This window comes from Parasteatoda tepidariorum, chromosome 6 (assembly GCF_982258835.1).
Source record: "Parasteatoda tepidariorum strain Cologne lab strain chromosome 6, Ptep-v5.0, whole genome shotgun sequence".
In the NCBI taxonomy this organism is placed as follows: Eukaryota; Metazoa; Arthropoda; class Arachnida; order Araneae; family Theridiidae; genus Parasteatoda; species Parasteatoda tepidariorum.
Window position 1 is genome coordinate 81,560,784 of NC_141760.1, and position 24,873 is coordinate 81,585,656.

The window sequence follows — 24,873 nt, forward strand, 5'->3', positions numbered from 1 at the left end:
TGAAAAACCAGTGAAGGTACAAATGTTCCTTTACTGGTTTCTTTTTTCTACGTTAATGAAAATAAAAGATAAACTTTAATTTTCTTGTACCTTTAGTGATGTTCCGCATCAAAAGTATGTTAAAAATACGAAAAACAACTTCTAACCAGTGAGGGAACAGGCATGTTCCTTTACTGGGCATAGATTTCCCAGTGAATGAACAGTATGTATTAATATCTTGACACTTTAATTTTCAATTCATGATTACAAAAAAAAAGTTAACATTTTCCAAGTATTTGTACGTTATAATTTCAAGAATAGGCTTGCTTTTAAATATTTGTATTGCTTATAAATTTATAAAGAGCATTAAAAAATAACCAAAATTAAGTGTTCCTTTACTGGGTGTTCATTCACTGGTAAGAGCTGTTCCTTCACTTGGTCTTCTTACTACTTGTTATTTGAGCCTCTAAAACTTTAAAACAATATTATGTAAGTTCTCTACAATTTTTTTTACATAATTTGCAATTAGTAACAAATATGTTGACACTGTCATTTAACTAAAATTGCGAATTTTGAAATTAATATGATTTTTTAAAAGGCAAGCGAAGCTTAAGTGTTCCTTCACTGGTTAGTTTACCCTATATCAAAGTTTCTTAAAATATAACATTTACCTATTGGGTGGATCAGTCTTCTCATAATCTTTATTTATATTGATATATTGAATGAGGGCATGGAAGTCTTTACTATAATTTTCAAGCATCATTATAGCTTCCTGTTTAAACAGAAAACAAATATTTTATAAGCAAAAGAAATTTAAAAATATACACACAAAATATCCCTTTAAATTTCAAAAAATAAAAATCACTGTTATCATAGAAAATATTTAAAAATCTTAAGAGAAAATATACTTGAAAAGACAGATTTTATTATGAAAAGATAAAGCGAGCAAAACACAGAATGAAAGAAAATAAAACAATAATTATTTGTTACATTTTAGAAATAGACCGAAATTTAATTGAAAAAAACCTGTAAACTTTGTTGCACTTAATATCAGAACATTTTCCTGTTTTCTAATCACAGGCAGAATATCTTGAAATTTTATTTTAGATATGAATGGTTTTATTTTATTTTATCATTTTTTTAAAATTTAGATATTAATGGGTTTATTTTACATAACATTATATGGAAACCACATAATTTTAATGCAAGATATTTACCTTAAGTTTATTAAAAAAAATAGCAAACATGTGTCAGAAATAAAATTATAATTTTGAATTTCAATATTTTCTCCAACTGACATTTCATAAGATTTTTATAATTATAAAAAAACTTACTGTTTCAACATTTTTAAACATTAAACCTGTGCAATTAATTTTCATTTTCCATTAAATATTAAAATTACTCAGATAAATTCTATGAGTCAATAGAAAGAAATTTAAAATTCTTAGATTTAATAACTTAATTGTTGAGTTAAAAATTTCATACTTGTTAATCGATTTTGCATGCATAAAATCAATATTCACATAGAAAAGAGCTCCCTGACTAAGATCATCTCTTGACTAAGAGAAAAAAATTATCTGAAAAACAGATTTTATTATAAAAATATACAGTGACTGCGAGTGAAACACAGAATATAAAAAAAAATTTAAGAAAGAATGAAATAGTTGAGTTAAAGATAGTTTATAGTTGTTAGTCAATTTTGCATGAAAATGGATTTTTCATTGATAAAATATTATTATTACAATAATGAAGCATTTCTCCAATATCCATTATTTTAAAGTAATTTTGTAGATATTTAATATCAGCTTATACACTAAATAACACTGCCAGATAGTTTAGTAATCAGCGTAACAAATCTGTAGCAAAAAAAAAAATTACAATATTGTAGCAAAAATTGTCAATAAGAACATTAACTCCCACAAGAATTAAAAAAAAAAAAATCTAATGCATTTATTTAAACAATGATAAGTTGTTTCAAAAATAATAGTTTTAAAACAATGCAGCTTCATAATATTAATTAAGAAACAAAAAAGTGACACTATAACAGGCTATTTTCAAAGCATTTTAGCCAATAAAAAGAAAAAGATGCAGTTTAAGTGCCATAAACTTGAAGCAAAATTTTCCTTTTACACCTAACTAGTTATTTTACTCATAAGAACTTACTGCATTTGAAAGCACATAAATATTTTAAATGCTTAAAAATTATTAAAGAGTTTAAAAAAAATTTATAAGATATTTCCTCTATTGCCATTTAAATAAAATTTAATGATTTTTATTTTATTATTTGATTGATTCTTATCTGAATGGTGAAATTGTTATTTAGATAAAAATCATTAAAATCAATAACTAATTTTCAATTTCTGCACTTAAAGATATCATTCAGATTTTTTTTATTGAATTGATAACTATTAATTTTTAAAAAAATAAGTCTGAACAATGCAATGTTGAATTAGATTTTCAACTGCTTAAAAATTGACAAATACTTTTCGTTTTCAAAAAACTGTTTTTTTTTTATTGTATATATATATTTGATACTTTCATGATTAGCATTGACTTTTCCGGCTAGTTATGGACAAACCTTAATCTAATGGTTATGAATATGTATTGCAAACACAAAGTCATAAAAATAGCATATCATTCACTATAAAACATTCGACATCCCAAACGAGCCTTTCAAAGACAGCCATCATACAGTACAGAACCCATTATCCGGAAATCAGAAAACCGGAAAACCAAAAAACCGGAACGAAATTTGATAAATTTTCCCGCCATTTTTTAAAAAAAATAATTTTTTTTTCCTCATAAGATTTTAGGATTTTTCCTTCTTTTCTGAAAGATGTTTACCATACCATCATTTTGGAAATAATCATTAGTGTATTACTTCATCGTTTTTTCTTCTTTTTAAAATTATTTCCAAATATTTTTTTTTTATTTGGGTTTAACAAAAAAAAACGGCTTTTTGTAGCAATTCAGAAAACCAAAAAAATCAGTTATCCGGAATAGCGATGGTCCCGATTGTTCCGGATAATCGGTTCCCTACTGTAAATAACACAATCTTTAAAGTAAAATTACATGATAAATGGAAGAAATGGATACCTTGCTTTCAACAATACTTTCATCCATTTCACAGGTCTGATATATTTCATCAACAGCCCGGTGCAAATTCTCAAACAAAAAAGTCCAATATCGGGCTCTCAGATCTTTCTCGGGATTTCTCCCAGCAGAAGCAGAGCGTAGCCTGCTCTTTGGACGAGACAGTGTAGTTCTTCGCTTACCAGTCCGATGCAAAAGATGAGCATTTATTCCTTTAGTTTCAACTGTTGGAGGTTTAGGAGACACAGACTGTGGTCTTGGAGATGAAGGTGGCTTTTTTGTCACTTTCGCATCTGTAAAAGTTTGATTAGTTAAAAGATAAACTTAATTAAAACTAAGAAAGGCATACAAAACATAAAAAATAACAAGGATTTTTATGGATGGAAGATGGAAAAATTGAAATAAAGTAACCTAGGCAGACAAAAGATATAAAATACAAAGTTCAAAATCCAGACATCCTTTTTACAATAATTAAAACATAAACATTTTTTTCTCCTTTTTCAAAAAAAAAAAAAAAAATAAAGACTTCTTTGTGTTGGCGATCTGTTAAAAAAAGTATAAGTAAGGAAAAATTATTATTGCTGCTTCTCTGAAATCTATTTAAATATTTATTTTGCATCAATAAACACACTAAAAGAGTTGTTGTAAAGACAGGAGCAGTTGAAAAACAACAAACTTTGGAGAGAATAATAATCTATAAATATTAATGGAGCTTATTTTTAATAGTGTTTGAAAAGAACACCAGTAAACAAGCTTTGTTTTGCGTTAAATTATAGATGTTTTTATTAAAAATCTACTCAATCTTATTACTTGATAATAATAAAAATTTATTAAGCAAGACTATTGAAATTTGTGGCTCCTCGCACATCGTAAAGAAAAAGGTGCAGCTCCATTTATAAAGGAAAAAGTTCAAATTATCCTCTGCTCACTTTAATTTAATCTTATCTCTCTCTATATATATATATTTTATCATACTAAACACTCTAGCTTTTTGAATATCAATCAAACTATAAAAAAACTTTATTGTATGAAAATGACATTAATTATTCAACATTTTTCTTATTTTTACTTAAATAACCAATGTTTTGATGTTTGTTTACCTTACAGACTTCTGATCAAGAAAAATATTTTTTCTGAATTTTTTGAAGTACGGACAATTCTGGATATGGGATTTTTCACTATATTTAAATATTAATCGACACTAAAGGCTGGTCCCAAAAACTATGGAAGCTTGGAATGCCTTACTTCTTTTTTTTTAATTCTTACTCTTTGATTTTTCATTAAAAACTGAAAAACAAGGAAAAATAAAAATATTTTTTCCCATTATAGAAACCAGTCTACTATATAATTTTTATCTCAGGAAGGAAACTAATTATTAATTAAAAAATTTTAATCAATTTGATGTCAATTTTGCTTTATATAAAGAAACATTGCATTATACAATTTTTTAAACAATTTAAACTAAAGAAAGGATAAAAAGAAACCACATATTGGAAGACATAGCTTCAACAGTTAGTCACATGAAAGATCAATTATTTACTCATAATAATGAAAAAATAATTTTTTTATAAATTTTTTGAGTAATATTTTATAAAATTTGTAATTCATAGTCTAAAAATATATATTATTAAATAATAAATGTTATAAAAATACATCATTAAACAGTTTTTAAAAATTCCATTTGCTTTTTGCTTGAAAGGCAATCTTAGCACATAATATTTTTAAAAAAATGGCTTGAACTGAAAATTAACTCAGAGCATATAATAGCTTATTTTTTCTTAACAAACTGATTTTAAAATTAATCATAAGTTGTACTATGTTCCAGAGCAATCTATAATTCAAAAACTAATTATATAGTTTCTTTTTCAGAAATTTTTAGAAAAAAAATTTCTTTTTTCAAATGCTTTTGACTCATTTTAAATAGCGAAAATTAGATACACATTCACTGTGAGATACAAATTTCACTGTAGCAACAAAGATTATCTTAATATCAACTATATAAGGGGAAAAAATTGCTTTACTGATTTTTGATTTAGATTAAAACTAATTTTTTTATTTCCAGAAAAAAATTATTACTGAAAAGAACAAATAACACATCATTAACAACAAAGCATACTTTTCAAAAAAATACTTTGAATAAAACATCAGAATCAAAAATTAATTTCTGCAAATCTGAAAAAATAATTTTAATACAATAATTATTTGTTAATTATGTTTACCAGCAATAGATCCATCGGCAATAAAATTAAGTAAATTCCTAGCTTCAAGGCCTTCTTCTACTACTCTTCGAATTGTTTCTTGAGAAGCCTCCTATTTTTTTTTATATAAAAAAAGATAATGTTAATGAAACAGACAAAGTCATACAGTAGATCTTATAACTGATTAAGACTATCATGATTAATTTAAGATAACTAAATATGATGATAATCAAATCATAACAGGCTGAATTGAAGAAATACTTTTACTTCATAGACAAAAGTAGAAAATTCAATGACAATGTAAATATTTTTTCAATTACCAGAAGAATTATTTATGTAAGTTTAGTATTATGAGCATATGCACAAATTATGAAATAAAATTCTAATCAACAAGTGGAGTAAGATATGCTGATAGTTGAAAATTGCATTTTGAGACAGTTCTTAGATAAAACTATAATGTCAGTTAACACTTAGCAAAATGTCAAAAAAAATGGGAGTTATTAATTAAAGCTTTAAAAGAAAATTTTTCGAAGCTCCTTCACCAAGGAAAATATTTAAAAAAGCCACCGTTTAAACGCCATACACTCCAGACAATATTTTCTCTTCTTTCTTTCTAAAAAGATTTTAAAAAATAAAAAAAAAGATGACAGAAGAATGACTGCTCTTTAGTACAGAAACAGCTTAACAATATTTTTAGTTATGGATAAACCAAAAAATTTATATACTTTAAAAAATAGTGGTAAGATTTTTTTTTTTAATTTGAAATTTGGAATTGAATACTGAATTGGAACTAAATGAGACAGGTGCAAGAAATTAGTATATTAAAGAAAAGTGTTGTTAATATGCAAATAAAATCTCATTTTTCCTCTCCTTCTCAAATAAGTTGCGCGAGTTGCGTGATGTAATATAACGACTTCCCGATAGGGGAAATTGATATATATTTGTTGAAGAAGCTGACTAGTTGTTGGTTGATTCAGATGTGTAGCACTGTGTGTGCGAACTATTGTTTCCTCATATTATGTTTTAATAAATACTTTATTGGCCGGCATTAGCCTCTGTGTTATTCAACCAAACAACAGTGGTAGCAGAGCGTGGTTCACGATCATCATGGAGAAAGACTTAGCTTTTGGAATTCCGAAGTTGACTGGAACTAATTATCATCTTTGGGCCATGAAAATGGAAGCAGTTTTGAACCTCAAGAAACTAATGTCGGCAGTGACAGAGGAAGCTCCAACTGACCCTGGTAAATTGCAAGTATGGGAAGCTACAAACCAAGATGCCGTATCATACTTGAAATTGTCTCTATCAGACGAACAGGCTTTGCAATATGCAGAAGAAAAGAATGCAAAAGCTTTGTGGACAAGAATTAAAACTACCTACACTGGGCTTGAGGAAGATAGAATAAAGGAAAAAGCAAGTTCAAGCTTAGTAACTAATATTCCGGGTAACTTTGAGGAAGCTAAGCGTGATAAAAATTGGTTAAAATGGGAAGAAGTCATGAATGAAGAATTAAATTCTATTCACGAACACGATGTTTGGGATCTAGTTGATAAGCCTGAAAATGTTAAAATTGTTAAGAGTAAATGGGTTTTTACGATGAAAGAAAATAAATACAAAGCTAGGTTAGTAGCAGCAGGTTTTAATCAAGTAAAAAATCACGATTGTTTAGAGTCTTATTCACCCGTGTTAAGTACCGAATCTTTGCGTTTGTTGTTAGCATTATCTGCCAAATTAAATTTAGAAGTAAAATTTTTAGATATCAAAACTGCATATCTTTATAGTAATTTGGAAGAAACTGTATATATGACTATTCCCCCAGGTTTTAAACATTTGTATGGTGAAAATAAAGTATGCAAGTTAAAACGCAGTCTTTACGGATTACCCCAATCAGGTCGAAATTGGCATTTACATCTTAAACGGGAATTAGAAAAGCTTGGTTTAAAACAGCTAGCTTCGGATAATTGTATTTTCACTAGAATAGAGAATTCTAAGTATTTTTATATTGGAATATACGTCGATGACTTAATAGTTATTTATTCAGATCTACAAATGTATAATGATATAGTGGGAAAATTATCTCGGATATTTGAAGTGAAAGAAAGTAAAGAGAATAAATTTCTAGGTATAGAAATAAATAAAAGTGAAAAGGGCGTAACTTTGTCTCAAACTGAATATATAAAATATTTATTGCAGAAACATGGCATGCTTGATTCTAAATGTGTAAAAACACCAATCGTAAGAGGTGAGGATAGGAGTTTTAATTGTTCAAACGAAATGGTTAACCAAACACAATATCAAGAATTAATAGGGGAACTTTTATATCTCTCGAACAGAACACGACCAGACTTAGCATTTGTCATGAGCTACTTATCTCAATTTAATCATAAACCTGAGAAACGACATTTTAATTTAGCTAAAAGAGTGTTAAAATATCTCAATGGTACAAAGGATAAAAAATTATTTTTTAGTAACAAATCAGGACTTTTGAATGCTCATGCCGATGCAAGCTGGGGAAATGCTGAAAATGGGAAATCATTTTCAGGAGAAATTGTAATGTTAGGTGATTCTTTAATTTTATGGAAGAGCAATAAACAAAAACCAGTTGCTCTATCTACTTGTGAAACGGAACTTGTTTCTTTAGGTGGTGTTTGTAGAGAACTAATGTGGATATTAAATTTATTGGAAGAATTGCATTGTTCTATATTTGTAAAGAAACCTGTGACCATTTCGTCTGACAATCAATCTGCAATTGATTGGTTAAATAGTGCAAAATCATCTTCTAGAACGAGACATATAAATTTGCAACTTCATTACGTAAAGGATATAATTGGCAAAATTATTAAAGTAGAGTATGTGCAAACGGACGAAATGATCGCAGATTTCCTAACTAAAGCTGTAACTTTTGACAAGCTCACTTGGACTGTGTCACAAATAAATTTAATTGATTAATTGTTAATAAATTTAAGTTGTATGAGAAATTTAGTATATTTATGTTTTATATTTTGTGGAAAAATGTGTATTTATTCGCAGGGGGAGTGTTGTTAATATGCAAATAAAATCTCATTTTTCCTCTCCTTCTCAAATAAGTTGCGCGAGTTGCGTGATGTAATATAACGACTTCCCGATAGGGGAAATAGATATATATTTGTTGAAGAAGCTGACTAGTTGTTGGTTGATTCAGATGTGTAGCACTGTGTGTGCGAACTATTGTTTCCTCATATTATGTTTTAATAAATACTTTATTTGCCGGCATTAGCCTCTGTGTTATTCAACCAAACAACAAAAAGTATAAAAAAGGTGAAAGAAATTAGTATATAAAAGGTGCCATTTTAACTCTTTCCCTTTTTAATCTCTAATTGTGTTTAATTTCCAATTATTTCTGTGTCATAATATTCTTTTACATAAATACTTAAGCATTCTAGATTATGATTTTATAATTATTCTAGTACTAAATACTATTTTAATGTAAAATGTGACAGATTAAATAAAGAAAATAAAAAACAATTTTTTTATTATGATTACAAGATTTATTATGATACTGTCCATTCTATCCAATACCTTGAGCTTTCTTTCTAGCAGTAGCTTGACTCGACGATCTCAAAATTTTTGCTCTTTGCAAGCAAAAATTGGCCTAGATGATTTTTAATTCTAGTAATGGTTTTACTGCCTACAAAAATAATGAAGAGACTGAAAGATTGTTGTAGAAAACCCTTTCTCCTCCCCCGTGAGGATGCGCTTCAAAATAGAACATTTTATTGACGTTTGAGAAGAAAAACGCAAAAGTAAATGTGACAGCCCGAACATCTTGCCGCAAGAACATGTGGTACCAATATCTCAAGCTTTGAGATTAAATTTAGGCGTTCAAATAATCATGAATGGCCAAATTTGATAAATTTACTCACATTTTATTATATACCGATTTGCATTAATGCCATTATTGAGTCTTCTTCATCTTTAACTAGCCTTTCAGAATGTGGTATATTTTCAACATCAAAATAGCTAGATTGAAAATCAGGTTTGGCACTGACGTTCAGTCAATACATACTTCTCTTCTATACACATTAGATAATTTTTTTTTTCTTGCTTGAATAGCATTTTTACCCTTTTAAAAATTATAAAAAAAATATGCCAAAAATTAAGCTTTTCACTTTTAATTTTTGAAACGACAACAACCAAAAACTACTGCCTAGAATTAGTCACACATTTCCATAGATATGCCCCCCCCCCCCCCCCGTGGCAGGATAGTAGCGACACGGCGACATTGTCGCAGAACATAACAGAGTTCTTGCAGAAAAATATTTCTTTTAAAAAGTTTTTTTAAAAAAATTACTTTTCTTTTCTACAGAAATTTACACGTAATATTTGAATCATGCATTTAGATAATCACTTTTTGACACGCTCAATTTTTGCCAATAGTATCGTAAACCGAATTTTCAGGTGGCTTTTAAATATGCCGATATATTTCAAAGAAAATGGAAAATTTGAATCGTGCATTTGAGTATTTACTTTTTACGCCAATAATTCTATCGAATTCTTGGCAGTTATTGCTATTGATTTCTTCATAGTTTTTAAATCCGATATTATTTAATACATTATTTATTACAACAACCTAATCTTGAAGCGAAACATGCATTTGAGGAGTCAGATTCATATTATTTTGTCGTCGATATCATACCTGCAATTTTCTACAGATTTCTTGATTTATAATTATTTCTTTTATCATGATGATTATTTACAAAATGGGTGGAAAAAAATAATTTGTGCGCTCCCCCTCCTCAACAAAATGGGATAATTTCTCCCATAATACTAGAATAAAAAATTATTACATGTTCAATTAAAAAAATTAATAAATAAAATTTGTAAATGCAGCGTTTTTGTTATTTTAAATTAGTAACATATATGTTTGTTATTATTAAAAGTATATTGCAGAAAGATATTAGTACTAGCTTAATGGAGAAGCTGGCTGTGAAAAAAAGACAATAAAGTCCTCTGCTATGTAGAATCCAACAACCCAAAAAAATGCCATTTACAAGTATCAAATACATGATTTTTGGAGAAGGAAAATAAAATATCAACTAAGTCTGATAAGTGCAAGAAATAATTACATTAATTTAGAGATCATAGGAATTTAAGCCATCATTCACTGTACCTAATTTATTGTTATTTTAGTTGAGTTTGCTTAAAATCCTAAGGACTTTAGAGTATGATTTTATGAATTCATGTTTTTATGAGGTTAAATAATGCTTAACAATGGATTAGAAAATAAAAAATCACCCTATTTGATGTGTTGCACATAATAAGAGACACAAATGACAGCGTTGAATGTGCTATGATTTTAATTTACAACTTACTCACGATGAATTGATTTTTCAATCGTGGCGAATTGATTTTTCAAATAGTAGTATACCATTTTAAACTAATAGACCTACCCCAGTAAAAGATTCAAGTGATTTCAATAAGAAAAATATTTTGTAAATAATCAGGATCATTATTATAACAGTAATTAACTAGCATTAATAGTTATGTATAAGATATGATTAGTTGCTTGAAATTTTGTAAAATTTGAGAAAATTATTGAAATATATAACAAATTACTTTATAAGTGGGTTGATCTATAATTTATTCCTCAAACTGATTATGTAAGACAAGTATTCAGACTAAATATTGAAATATTACAGAAATGCATGTTCAAAAAACTTTTTTTATAAATAGAAAATTAGAACAATCAACCATACCTAATCCTTTTTCAAAAGATTACCAATATAAGTATATAAATGATGCAAGCTCTTACCTCTTGTTCTGATGTTGAAATGGAATTCTTTATTTCAGTAACAGATGCCATTTTCTAACATATATATGTGAAGATTAACATTGAAATAAAACTGAAAAGAAAACAGTTAAATATTAAACTTTAATATTTAGCCTACTTTTTTTAAAATCTTTTATATTTATAGATTAAAAATCCTTTTATAAATACAGACCACACGTTTTAATTAATGAAATTATTTGATTACTACTATCTTCTTATTTTCATAAAAAAGAACCCAAATCTTCAATTAATAATTGTAGTCTGGTCTCACAAAAATAAACATCTACAGGCAATTTTTTTAAAAATCTTAATGCATTCAGAATCCCTTAAAACTCCCCAAAAGCATTTTATTACTTTCCTAAGAGTGCTATTTATAAATTTATTTTTAAGCAAAAAGCGCTTACTTTCGATTTTACTTGAAACGGAGAGACATGTGATTATTCACGAACTGACATTACACGTGTCGCTCATTTACAATCCCTGCGTTGTGAAAGCCAATTTGCTCTTGCTTCAGTTTCAATTTTCGTAACTGAACTATCAGTATAATAAATTTAACCCTAATGTAGCTTAATGAAAATGTGGGTTTAATATGAAAGTAGTAAAATGAAAATATAAGTTTTTTTTAACATTAAATTTCAATGGTACCCACTGAAACATTGTTAAGAGTTGACAAAATTTTCTAGTTCTAAATATTTAAGTTCAGTAAAAAAGAAGTTAGACTAATGTCTGGTATTACTTATAATGCATTATAAATACAAAAACATTTATTCTTTCATTATTTTAATTAAAAACGTATAATGTATTAATTTTATTGTTTAAAATTTCTTCATTCTAAACACAGACAAATAGTTTGCAAATATAAAGAAAGAAATTAACAAAAACCATACTTTGTAAATACTATACTGTAGAAAGAGGAATTAAAATTTATATTTAAAAATAAAAATTATTTCTAACAGTAACAAAATTCCTATTAACTCAAAGAATAATAATAATAATGTGTATTTAATTACTTAATACATAGTTAACCCTTTCACTACCAATTTTTTTTTCTGAGAAAAAAATGAACTAAGTAATTAAATATATCAGTTACAATGCAAATATCGATAAAATTCTAAAAAAGGGAAAAATTACTGAACTGTCAGTGATATCAAGGAATACCAGTGGGACATGCATTCATAATAATACAAAGCATATTTAGCCCATAGGGTTATTTGAAACTGCCTGCGGGACATATATGTCCCGATGATAGCGAAAGGGTTAAAAAAAAAAGACAAACTGCTTTAGTTAATATTTACTTAAAAAGAAAACCTTTCAATTGTAATAAAAAATAAATAAAAAGGATAGGCAAATCAAATTACATTATTTCAATTCTTGAACATTAACACATAGATTGTAACAATGTGGGATTCATTATTTTTCAATGGACGAGATTTAACAAAATACTGATTTGATTAAATGCAATATCGAATAATAAAATTTTCCATTCTATATCTAAAGGCATACTATTTCTATCCAATCTGAAACTAATTTTAATAAAGTATTTAGGCTGCAATGGAGCATTATTTTAACTTAAGAATAAATAGAATAAAATAATATTTTCAATGAACTTTAATACCACCGATTTCAGCGAAAAAGAAATATTGATTCGCTACGAGCAACATCATCATTTCTTCATTTTGGTAATAAATAAACAGTTTGAAGTTTTTAAATATTTCTTTCATTTTGCACACCCTCTCAAAACCATAAATTTAATTCAAAAAATTTTTACTAAGAATTTACAAAGGATATTAGTGATATTAAAACTAAAAGAGCATTGAAATTGCCTCAGCGGATGGAGACGTACATTTTGATTCAGCACATGTGATATCAAGACCAGCCATGGATGGTGTTTGATTTAAACACTTGGAAGGCATTCTTGGGTAATTTGAATGTTTAATAAAATTAAATAATTAAATATTTGGCGGGAAAAAAATCCGATTAACGGTTTTAGGAGAGAATTTCCAAAAAGTTAGGATTGAAAATGAAAAAATTTAAGAGATGCTTCAATTGTCCATTTTCAGGCATCTGAACAAATTTTTTAAGAGCCAGGTATGTTATTAATATTACGGTGTATTTTTGTTAAGAAAATACTTTACCCTTAGGCTGTACATAACCACAGCATTTGTTATATCTTGTTACATTTATTTAAACTGAATAACCTTTATAACTTTTTCTCCTTGTTTGCTGGTTGATAAAAAGAAACAAGAAAATCTGTTAAAGATTCACTTAGAAATTATGAATAACATTAATCAACGTTAAGTAACATAAATATTCATAGAATAGAATACTAGCGGAACTAGAACGTTACTATGCAAAAATTTGTTATTTAATTCCTTTAGACAAATTATAGCATATACAACTTTTCTTCTTGCTAAATACGTAAATTATGCACAAACAAACATTGAATGTGAATCCAACAGGCGTAAAACAAAATTATAAAATCAGGATAAACATTTTTACGATTTTCTCAAGCATTTTACCAGTGTAAAAAAAAGAAACTAAAAATTAAATTGTTTGAATAATGAAGTCCAACGCACCTGTCACTTAGCAACTACGAAGATAAAAAAAAAAAGACTACAAATTTCAAAATATAAATGCTACAAAATAAATACAATTGTAAATTCTTCAATTTTAATATTTCTGAATAAATTTGAATATAATAATTGATAATGAATTTAGACTATTATTTTGAGCATAAATAATTGCGTGCCCGTCCTTGGCACTATTTCAGTAAATAACGTATAAAATCAGGATTTCTTTCTGCTATCAAATTTGTTTCGTATATTGTGCATCAGTTTAAAGTTCGGAAAAATAAATTTCCATTCAAAATTACTGCAGCTTTTAGATTATTCAGTTTGAAAAGTTTAAAATATTTAAAAAAATCAATATTAGGTACTCAATGTTTGTAATTGTTTGTTTATATCATACGCTTCCGAATGCCTATTTCTGACACACAAAGCTGATGTCTTTTAAAGTTGCGATTAAAGGACTATTTTCACTGCAATACAAAAAAATTTACTTATGCGAATAGATATTTGGTCAATTTAGGAATTGGTAACTGGGCGGAGTGAGCTTGACGCTAGCTTTTATCCATCAATCTTCTTATAACCCTATATTGATTGTGCGACCAAACTTTTTCGCCAAAGCAATTGGCGTTGTTTAAACAAAAGCTATTGTTTTATAGAGGAGAAGCCATTTTCTGTATTTGGCTGCGCGGGATTTCATATTTTATCATCATAAAAGTTTTAATTACAGGTAATTCTTATTAATTAAAGATTTATAATATTAGTGTACGTTTCATAGCAGTATATAAAAAAATTACATGAAATTTTTAAGAAGATTAATGAATTTTATTAAATATCTGTGAATACCACGCGTTAGATTTTAAAGTAAATAGTTTGTAAAATGTATGTATTTTAAGAAAATCGTTATAAAAATTCATTTATCAAAGTTTTTCTCTGCTTCCTTAGAAATCCTTTGTTTGATCTGCTGAAATTGTGTGAAGCAGTTTAGTAATGAAATTTCATTTAGTTAAATTACTTGATTTATGTTTATTTTAGTGACATAATACAGAGCAGGGTTGGGTTTTTGACGTCAAAAAGTGGTTTTTGACATGACAAGGGTATAATACTGGTTTAAACCGTCAAAAATGTCAAAAACTAAAGTTAGCCAAAAAAATATATAAACTTCAAAACTACCAACAGTTGCCATGCATTATATTGAAATTTAATTATATTATAGGTAATCAGCAGGTTTTAAAATATTTTTTAATTAAAATTAAGGTAAAATAACAGATTTAAAATCTCAGAAATTTATATTCAAATGCATGTGCAGAAAAATTTTGCACAAAATTTTTTTAAATATTTATATTTTGAAAAAAAAAATTTTTTTTTGATACTTAAGAAAATTAAAAGTTTATTACTATGCATTTTTGACATATAAGGAACATATAACTAATATTTATACGGAACTTACAAGTTATGTTGTATAAATACAAACTTGATACAAGTGTATGAAAAAAATTTTTAATGTTATACTGAATATCTTTATTATTCAGATTGTTAATTTGAATTTAAAAGTAGTTATATTTGTGAATAATGATAAATATAATTCATATTGTTTATTATATTTAGTTATAATTATTACACTTATCATTTTAAAACAATTTTTACCTCTTAATTTTTCCCCCCACTTGTATTAAGAATACAAATAATGCATATCTTGAAAGCAAGAAGTAATTATTCAACAGCTGAATATTTAGATATTCAACAAAACTATGTATATAGTATTCAGCAAAATGAAATTCACAAGTATTTGGATAAACTAAATTTTCAGCATAGTAAATGAATAGGCTGAATATACTGTAAATCGACACTAACTACTCTGTGTATTTAACAGAGAGCACTTAAATTTGTATTGTCTTATGTTAAAAAGATTATCAAGAAGATTTAAAAGAATATTAAAAAGATTTTTCTTTAAAAGATGTCTAATGTGCAAAACTGCTAATGTTTATCTTTAAAAATTTCTAATTTTTAGTATAATCTATACCAGGGTTGGAGTTTTTGCCGGCAAAAAGGGGTTTTTGCCAGGACAGTGGCAAAAACCAAATTATCTAAATTGCTGATTAAATATTATTACAAAATACTTGAAACAAATTTAAATCAATCATAAGGAATAATAATTTTGATACATTACATGAAAAAATTATTTTTAACATATTAATAATTAATATACCTAAGGGTAATAATTTTTAAAAGATTGAAAGTTTTTGATCTCTTTTCATTTTAGAATCCTAAAATAAATGTTTTTTTACAAATAAATATTATTTGTATAATACTATTATTTATTATAAAAAATTATTATTTGTACAATAATTAACTACACATGTTGACAGATATTTTATGCTTTAAATTATATTTGTATTAATTTAAAATAAGTTCATTTCACTGGAAAAAAGAGAATAATCACAAATTTTCCAATCAATAATGTTTTAAACTACTAAAATGATACATTATCATTTAATTATGGAATAATAGTTTTGTTAATTTTTTTGTAAATATTTATATTCATAGTATATATTTTAATTTTAGGAATAATTTTGTATCAAAAATGTGCTTTTGTCCTCTCATATTGGAAAATATAGGTTTTTGCCACTTTGCTTGGCAAAAACCTGTTTTTGCCAGGACGGTTTTTACCGGTATTTACCATGGTTTTTTCCACCTGCGGCAAAATCTTGCCAACCCTGATCTATACTATACACTAAATTTGGTTATAAATAAATTTCTTAAAAATATCACTGCAGATTTTCAATAACACATGAAAATGAATACATAATATTACAAAAGATGTGAGCTTTCAAAAGTACAAGATTTTGGTTACTATTCAAAATATAAGTGTTTCTTCAAAATTTTAAATTTATTTTTTCTAGAACATATTTAGAAACACTATCCTTTATTAAAAATATATAAATTTTATGTATTAATTAAATTTCATATATGAATATAGGGTTTTTGACATTTTTGACAGTGAGGTTTTTGACGTGACGGTTTAAACTGTCAAAAACTGTCACATGTCAAAAACCTGCCAACCCTGATACAGAGGTATCTTTTTTTTCTATGAAATATATTGCTAATTAAAATTTATTTTATATAGAAAGATTAATATTGAATTTTCTTAAAAATAGTGAAGAGGGTTTTGATCATGTCTAAAATAATTTGTTTCAATTTTATTGTAAACTAATCTAAAAAAAAAATTCTGAGAGAAATGGAACAAATTTAGATAATATTTATCATTTTCATTCACAGTTACTGCATTCATTATTATTCTTTTAGGTTGTCTTAACTATTAAATAAATTATGAGCATGCATACTTTCAAAAAAAATTTTTATTCTATAGGTGTATCACATTTATGTGCAAAACAATTTGTACTCAATAATTTGTTTTATTTAAAATACATAATACAAATACTATAATAAATTAGAAGATAATTCAGAGTAGCAAGTTATCTTAAATTTAAGTTATCTTTATTGGATATTAATATGAAATTGAATTTTTTCAATTATTTAACTTCTCAAACTATATCTATAATTGTATTTTTTTCATTACCCTAAGATTTTTGACAGTTTACATGGACAATGTAAAGCAAACTTTTCATATTTCTTCTTTCTCTTCATAAAATACTTTTTTACTAGGTGATTCCCTGGAGAAGTATTTGGCTAATTACTTAAATGCTGAATGAAAATGGGATATCGATGTTTGCACACCCTGGAATCGGTGTGGACAAATTAAGTGTGCAGTTGTGAAGGGACGATTGTGTTTTTGTCTTAATTCATGTTGGTAAGTTGAAATGTAATTTATTTGCATATTTAATGATTATGTATCTAAACCATTTGTTGGCATTGTTAGCATCTTGTGTAACTATTCTAATTCAGATACTTATTTATTTTTTTATTAATATTACTTATGGTTGTGCTATAAAATAATAATTTATTTTGCTTTTCTTAAAAATAAAGGAACTAATGATGTGCAATTGGGTACAATGCCCAACTTTAAAAAACTGACTTGTGTGGTTAATAAAATTTGTGGGGAGATTTTGTTTGGTTATCTGTGGAAGAATAATTCTGGGTAGCCAGCCGCCAGGAACTAATAAAAAGAGAAGGGAACTCAGAAGGTATAACTCGTAACCACCCCCGGACAACTATCTACATGTGTTTTTTTTTTTTGTTATTAAATTTGCAAGTTTAAAATCTGTTTAGCACCTTGGCGATTGTAGTTGGCATGGCAGATCACAATACAGAAATGTTTCTGAGTTGTTTTTCTCGAACGAAGAGTTTAGAAATTTTTCTTGCTGAAAGATCAGTGTATGCATCAACATTTTGTTAATCTTGAAAACGTCACTATAAAGCGATTCAAAGAAGTAATTAAAACTTTGTGAATTTTACTTGGGCTAATGTTCTGTGAATCAGCTTTATCTGTGGATGAATGTATTGGTTAAGATCACATACATTTAAACTGCCAGGGCCATATTCAACTGGCAAACATCTTTGAAGAATGCATAGCAAAGTTGCTAAAAAAAGAAATGTATTTATACACAACTTTATATACTAATAATATAAAAATATTGTAATCTTGTCTTGACATTTAGCCAGATAATCAGAACTCATCCCATACAAATAAGAAAGAGTAGTCACAGTCAGATATCTGTTTAGAAGAGATTTGGGTCCGTTAACGAACTGTTCACAAAATATCTTTTCATAGAAACGGACATTTCACAAAATAATTTATCCTTTACTCAGACCCTTCACAAATTCGTTTATCTTCATTATTGTTTTGTTAATCAAATAAACCCTTCCCGGGGGGGGGGGAGAACGACAGATGTAATCTAAATAAATTTTGTCTTCGGCAAACACTTCTTCCTTTATTCGTCCGAAATGAATATTCTGCGTTCAGCAGTATAGGCAAAATACCAAATATTTGTATGTTGCATCTCTAATTTAGTAGCAGCAATTGCTGTTTATTTTTTAAATTTTAATTTTTTTAATTATAATTTTTTTAATTATAATTTTACAGTGTTGGGTAATCTTGTAAGTCTTTACAATTTAAAAACTCCTTGAAAAAGTTTTTTTTTTTTTTTTTGCAATAACAGACCCTATTTGCACAAATTCACAAAAGCAGGACCCTGGTTGAAAGAATGTGACTTAACGTTTATTTTATATTCACAAATTACAAGTAATATTTTCCCAATTTTACAAATACGGACCTTTTACAGAATGTCTGGACAGATCCCTGACAGTACTTGAACAGATTTAGTACTATGATGCTGTAAAGAAAAATATTCAGTAGAGAGTGTTTTTTTCTAATATTCTTATCTGTGCTACTTTACACAATGCAGAAAATTTTTTAGATGCAATAGAATATTTTATGACTAGTTCTCTCTCTCAATGATTCTGGTTCTACCCTTAAAGGACAGAGGGAAGATTGTGTTTAGAGCATTGTACCTGAATTATAAATACTCTTCCACTTTAAATGCCTTTGGTAAAATATACTAAATGAATAATGCTAATAACGCTAATGAATAATGCCAATTGCTATTTCTAAATAGCAATGGGTATATGTTCAACACTAAAAGAGATTATAAAAAATTTTAGATTGCACGGAGATTGATCTAATTCTATTCTTTGTTAGCTTAAATGAGATCTAGACTCAACAGAAGCTAATATGAGTGTCTCAGTTAGTATCTTTCTCTTTTATTACTATAATGTTTTGATTATTCGGAGAATTGTATATTTTTAACAGTGGCATTATACCTTAATCGTTGTGATTTTTTCCCCCAACTGTATTGTTATAGTACGGATTGTTTGCTGTTAGAACAGCACTGTTTATAAATTATTACAGTATTAATAAAATAATTAAAGTCAGAATGAATTAAATGATCTTTTAATGTTTATCAGTATTTGTCTTTAATTACACCGTGGTTAAGGAAAAGACAGTGCCCTACCAGTTAATATATTCCTCTTTTATTAATAATATATATTCTTTTACTTTGATTATTTCAAAAATATTTATTACTTTTGTTTTTATCAGTGACATTTATTGCATTCTAAATAAAAACTAATTTAATGTTTGATCTAGATACTAATAAGTTTAGAAAATTAATTTATGATTTTATTTTTTATTCTTGTAAAAGGTTTAGAAAATAATATTCTTTAAGGAACTGGTGATGTCGACAGAATTTAGATGATTAGATACTAAAAAACTGGGAACAGTGCAATCAAACCTGAACAATGGACAAACACATCAACATGTACTGGCTCATCGTTAAAAGTCAGCGTGGGGATAACACAACATGCACATTCCATGATCCATCATGGACTCGTGCCTTTAAGAAGCCTACGTGGCTGTCTCTAGGGTAAACGGTGACTCAACAGTGCACACACCAGCTGAACAATTGGCTGTGGGGTCATTTATGTTGTGTAAAGAAAATATAATAAAATCTGTGCTGTGACTAACTATTAAATGCTGTGATGTAATGTCCTGTGATTGTCTTGTTCTTAAAGCCATTAGTCTTTATATGTAAACCCTGATTGATGCTGCAATAGAAATATTAAATAATATTAATCAGACACTTTCCCTCTCTTTCAGATGTAAGTTACCTGACTAAATTGGGGATCTGCAAAAAGAAAAAATCGAGCAACAAAGCTAATGTTGCAATAATTTACACTCCTTTTTTATGTCTTGATTTTAAAGTGACAGATGTGTCAAATCCCCGAGTATGAGTTTGAGTGATGCTTCCACCCAAAAGAATTGTGAGACCACTCTGAAAGTGTCGCAAGTATGCCATATGCGTGGAAAAAGATGGATATGCCAGATTTAATAATAATAAAAAATTTCTGTTAATCTGTGCTTAAAACTTATACTTCTGTGCTAAATGTTCTTTCACTCTGTAATTCAAATTGATTCAAACTAATGTATGCAATCCTTTATTAGATTCACAATTTAAAGAGTTGTGCTTTTATCTATATACTTAACCATTGGTTGAAATCTTAACAAGGTATCTTGATTACAATATTAATTTGAAGCAACTTGTTCTCTTCTAGCTTTTGCCTGGATTCTGCTGATGATTCATGTTTGTCCCGGGGAATGGTCTCACAGCATTGTCTGCTTAAAGCTTTTCTGTGAGATATATTTACCAGGACTTGATTTTCTACAATGGTTTATGCAGAGTCTCATTTAGTTTGAAGAATATCTCTGTACCGTAACAAGATAACATTTCAGTCATTGATTTTGCTATATGTATTAAATATAATTGTATATTTTTTAAATTCATAAAAATAATTAAGCTCTTTATTTTCCGGCACGGTTGTCAGTTATTAATGTAACTGAAGTCTTTGATTGGATTCTGATCCACTGTAGAATTTTAAAGTAACACGATTTCTATTTTTTTATCTAGAAAAATGCTTTTATTTTACAGCTGACTAAGCAGACAATAGCATAGCTGCCAACTGTTCAGAATTTTTCGGATTTGTTCCTAATTTTTAAATCCAATCTGATATTTTTATAAAAATTCTGAATTTTCATAAAATTTTTGATTTTAAACCAATCCTTTTTTCTGATCGCCACAAGCATGCATCCTGTGATTATTGTGCTAAAGTAATTTTTAGTAGCTTTTTATTGGAAAATATTATTCCAATAGATGTCTGTTGCTGATTATTTCACTAAATTATTATTTTTGGAAATTTTTTTTTTTTGTAGTATTTAAACACTTGCATCAGAAATATTTGTTTATGATGTAGATTATTATTTACCAGTGTTTTATAATTTGGAGATAAATAATTATATATTAGTAGGTAATGTTTGTTTTTAATATATTATACCGGTATTCCTAATTATAAAACATTAATATTATAAGTTTCCCACAAAAGATAGTGTTTATAGTTTTGTTTTACTAATTTACTTATTTAAATATATGTCTATTAATGTTATGATTTAATAATTAAATTTTTATCTTACTCTCGTAATTAGTGCGTATAATTTTGTCGCATATAGTGTTCCTCATTTTTGATTCCTAAGGTTGGCAGCTATGCAATAGTTATAAAGAAAGACTTAGCTGCTCTTTTTCTCAGGATGATGCCACTGATAGTGGTCATAGACCTTATATGATTGCATCTGCAAGCACCTTCATAGAGTCAAGCTAGCTACCATACTCTGTCTATTGTGTAAGAACAAAAACAAATATACGTGCTTCAAATTCTCAGATCCAACTTGAATAATTTTTTTTTCTTCCTTTTTTATACTTTTTACATATGCTGTACTCTTACCACTAAAAATAAATATATTCAAAAGAAAATTTATCTCATTTATTTATTCTTTCTTGAAGATGTATATCAAGAGAAAGATACTATTTTATAGTACATATGTATCCAAGGTGCTACTACTATAACACTGCAACTATTTCAGTTTAAATGAATCTCAAGTTAGAATTTAATGCTACTATATTTAATTAAAATTTTGAAAATACGTCCAATAGTACGTTTAGAAGTTATTTGACTGAAATATTGATAAGTATTGTACAAGGGCTAGCTCTTGACCTGAGAAAAAAACAAGAGTTTCGGGAAACGAAAAGCGTTAGTTAACTTATTTTTAACGAACTGTAATTCAACTTTTTTTTATTTTCAACTAGCTGAATATCCACTCTTCGAACAGGATTAATAAAATCAAAAAAACAATAACTCGGTATTGAACAACCCAATGAAATCGTGGACAAAACTGAACGGTATATACTGACAAAATTAATAAGCAAAAACATAACAAAACCTGTTTTTTGTTGTTCAGCCCATTAAAATTGAGATTAACTGTATTCAACATTACTAGGCATAATATCGAAATTAACCATTAACTTGGAATTTTTGTAAATAAGTAATTTTTTTAATTTATATAATAGGAATTACCCATATTAATTAAGCATCATTGGCGACAATAATAGTATGGCGCTTGTTTACGATTAATCTATACGAATAAGTACCTGAACTCCATAAATGTTGCTTTTTGTAACATAATGGCTTACTTTTTAGTATTTCAATATGCATCTATTACATTACTTAAATGAACTGAGCGTCAGCATTAACACTTTGACTCACAATTTTCATTAAATATATTTGTTTTCATTATTTCTTTGTATTTATTCATATCAGGATAGGTGAGAAATAAATTTAGAAGTTTAATAATATTTGGTGAGATGAAATATAACGTGAAACACCATGTCTTTTCCTGCATAAAAAGTCAAATATTTCAAACGCGGTTCACTTCCAAACAATTTAACTAATATGCAGTTATTTAAATCTTAGCGAAACAGTTATTTATAATTGAAACTTCTTTAATTTACAAAATCATTAATACATTTTTGAATATGAATCAAAAAAAGATTTTTCCAAACTAATTATTTTGAATTTTATATTTCAGTAAAATATATAATTCCGTAATCTAACAAATATTTTTTATCAGCTGTTTGACTTTTTATTTTTAAAGAGAGAATACCAAAAAAATATATATATTCTTACTAGGAATTAAAAGGCCAGAGAAAAAGAAAAGAGAGACAGCGGGTAATAAAACTGAAGTAATTTTCTACGTTTTTCCTAAGCAAATTAGTACCACTTTCCCATTAATTTTGCCTTTCATTGCAAAAGAATTTTTTTTTAATTTTAATTACCGCTGTTTTTAAATTATTTACTTATACCGAAACACATTTTGACAGACGTGACAAATTAAATACGTGATTTCAGATAACTTTAGAGATAATTTGGTGACATAGTGCTACCACGTAAATTTTTTTTTCATTGTTGTTGTTTACGTCGCACTAAAGCTGCTCAATGGGCTATTGGTAACGGTCTGGTAAACATTCCTGACAATCATCTGATGACATGCCATCACAATTTTGAACTCTGCCGAGGTGAGGCTCCCTTCGCTTCGATAGACCGACGACATGCGCGTGAAGTCAAGTACTTACGTATAACATTTAACGAGAACCAATACCTCACACCCTCGGTCCCTTCACAGATTGATCCAAGTAGTTTTTCACCCGCACGCTGACAGCGGCCAGTTATGCTCGACTTCGGTGATCTGCTGAGCACGTGTCAACAATCAGTCAATTGCGGAACTGTTGTTGATTGAAATTATGACGTAGCGAGAGAAAAAAACTAAATAAAGTACAAGCAATAACTCTTTTTTATTGTTATTAAATAGAGCTATAAAGTATCGATGACGTTATCTTTAAGATTTTTGAGGAAACAACGGCTAAGGCTTAACCAGTCAACCCCGCTTAAAGGAATATCATCAGTTCCAGCCAAATCTATGCAATTGAGCGGGTTATTCGATTAAAAGGATAGTGCAATATTCTATCCTAAATTTCTGCGAAATTTTATTTTTAATGGTATTTAATGCAAAGTATAGTGTTTTGATTAAATAAACTTAGTTTTATGATCAATAAACAATTTTGATTAATAGTATCTGTGTTAGTATCATAAAATATAAATGTCATTTAAAGTTATATAAAAATAAATCAATATTATCGAATAGTTTAATATATAGGTACTAAAATATTATTTGATCCCTTCCGAAAAAATCTATAATTGAAGACTATTTTTATACCCGTTTAATTCGTCAATTTATCAAAATTAGATTTTCCCTTTCAGTTTCTATTAAGACTTTCATGAATAATTGCGTATTCCTCTCAAACGCATAGTCAGATTATTTATTTTAAATTTTTTTTTCTAACCTCGTCTTGAGAATTTCCAAATTAATGAGCTATTTTAGTTTGGAATTTTTTTTAATATATCGTTTCCCAGATTCATTGCCCCCCCCCCCCCCTCGATTAATTCAAATCCATCCTTTTCTCGCTGAACTTGCAATCATTCTCAGAGTTATTCTCTGGATTAAGCAATAATTATTCTTACTTAAGATAAAGACACACTGTATACTGATTTGTTACGTTTTTGAAATTTTTTCTTATGAAAGCTAATAGCGCACCAGGAGGGGACCACAAATCTTGACTACAAAACAAATCACTCTGTACCTTTTTAAAATTCTAAATGATGTGTAAGTATAAGTACAATTTGTCTAAAGTAAGAACTCCCCTATTCGTCTGGACCTGTGGGGGGTGACTATGGTAACAAGGTATAACTATTTCAAATAGGGGTGTGGGTCACTATTTAGGATATATTTTGTCTCGGGTGGGGGAGAGAAAGGGAATCATTTTTCTTC

The 24,873-nt window shown here is 27.6% G+C and overlaps 1 protein-coding gene across 1 annotated transcript in view; it reads right to left on the reverse strand.

Annotated features, from left to right (window-relative positions):
* ssp3 (SCAPER domain-containing protein short spindle 3) overlaps positions 1–14,044 on the reverse strand; it is a 63,341-nt gene extending 49,297 nt beyond the window's left edge. Inside the window, exons 1-5 of the mRNA XM_087166098.1 lie at positions 13,656–14,044; positions 11,062–11,152; positions 5,292–5,382; positions 3,076–3,365; positions 651–751 (exon numbers count right to left, since the gene is read on the reverse strand). Coding sequence (XP_087022224.1) covers positions 651–751; positions 3,076–3,365; positions 5,292–5,382; positions 11,062–11,112 — 533 coding nt within the window. The 5' untranslated portion in view covers positions 11,113–11,152; positions 13,656–14,044. The remainder of the gene's footprint in view (positions 1–650; positions 752–3,075; positions 3,366–5,291; positions 5,383–11,061; positions 11,153–13,655) is intronic.
* Between the last annotated feature and the right edge of the window lie 10,829 nt (positions 14,045–24,873).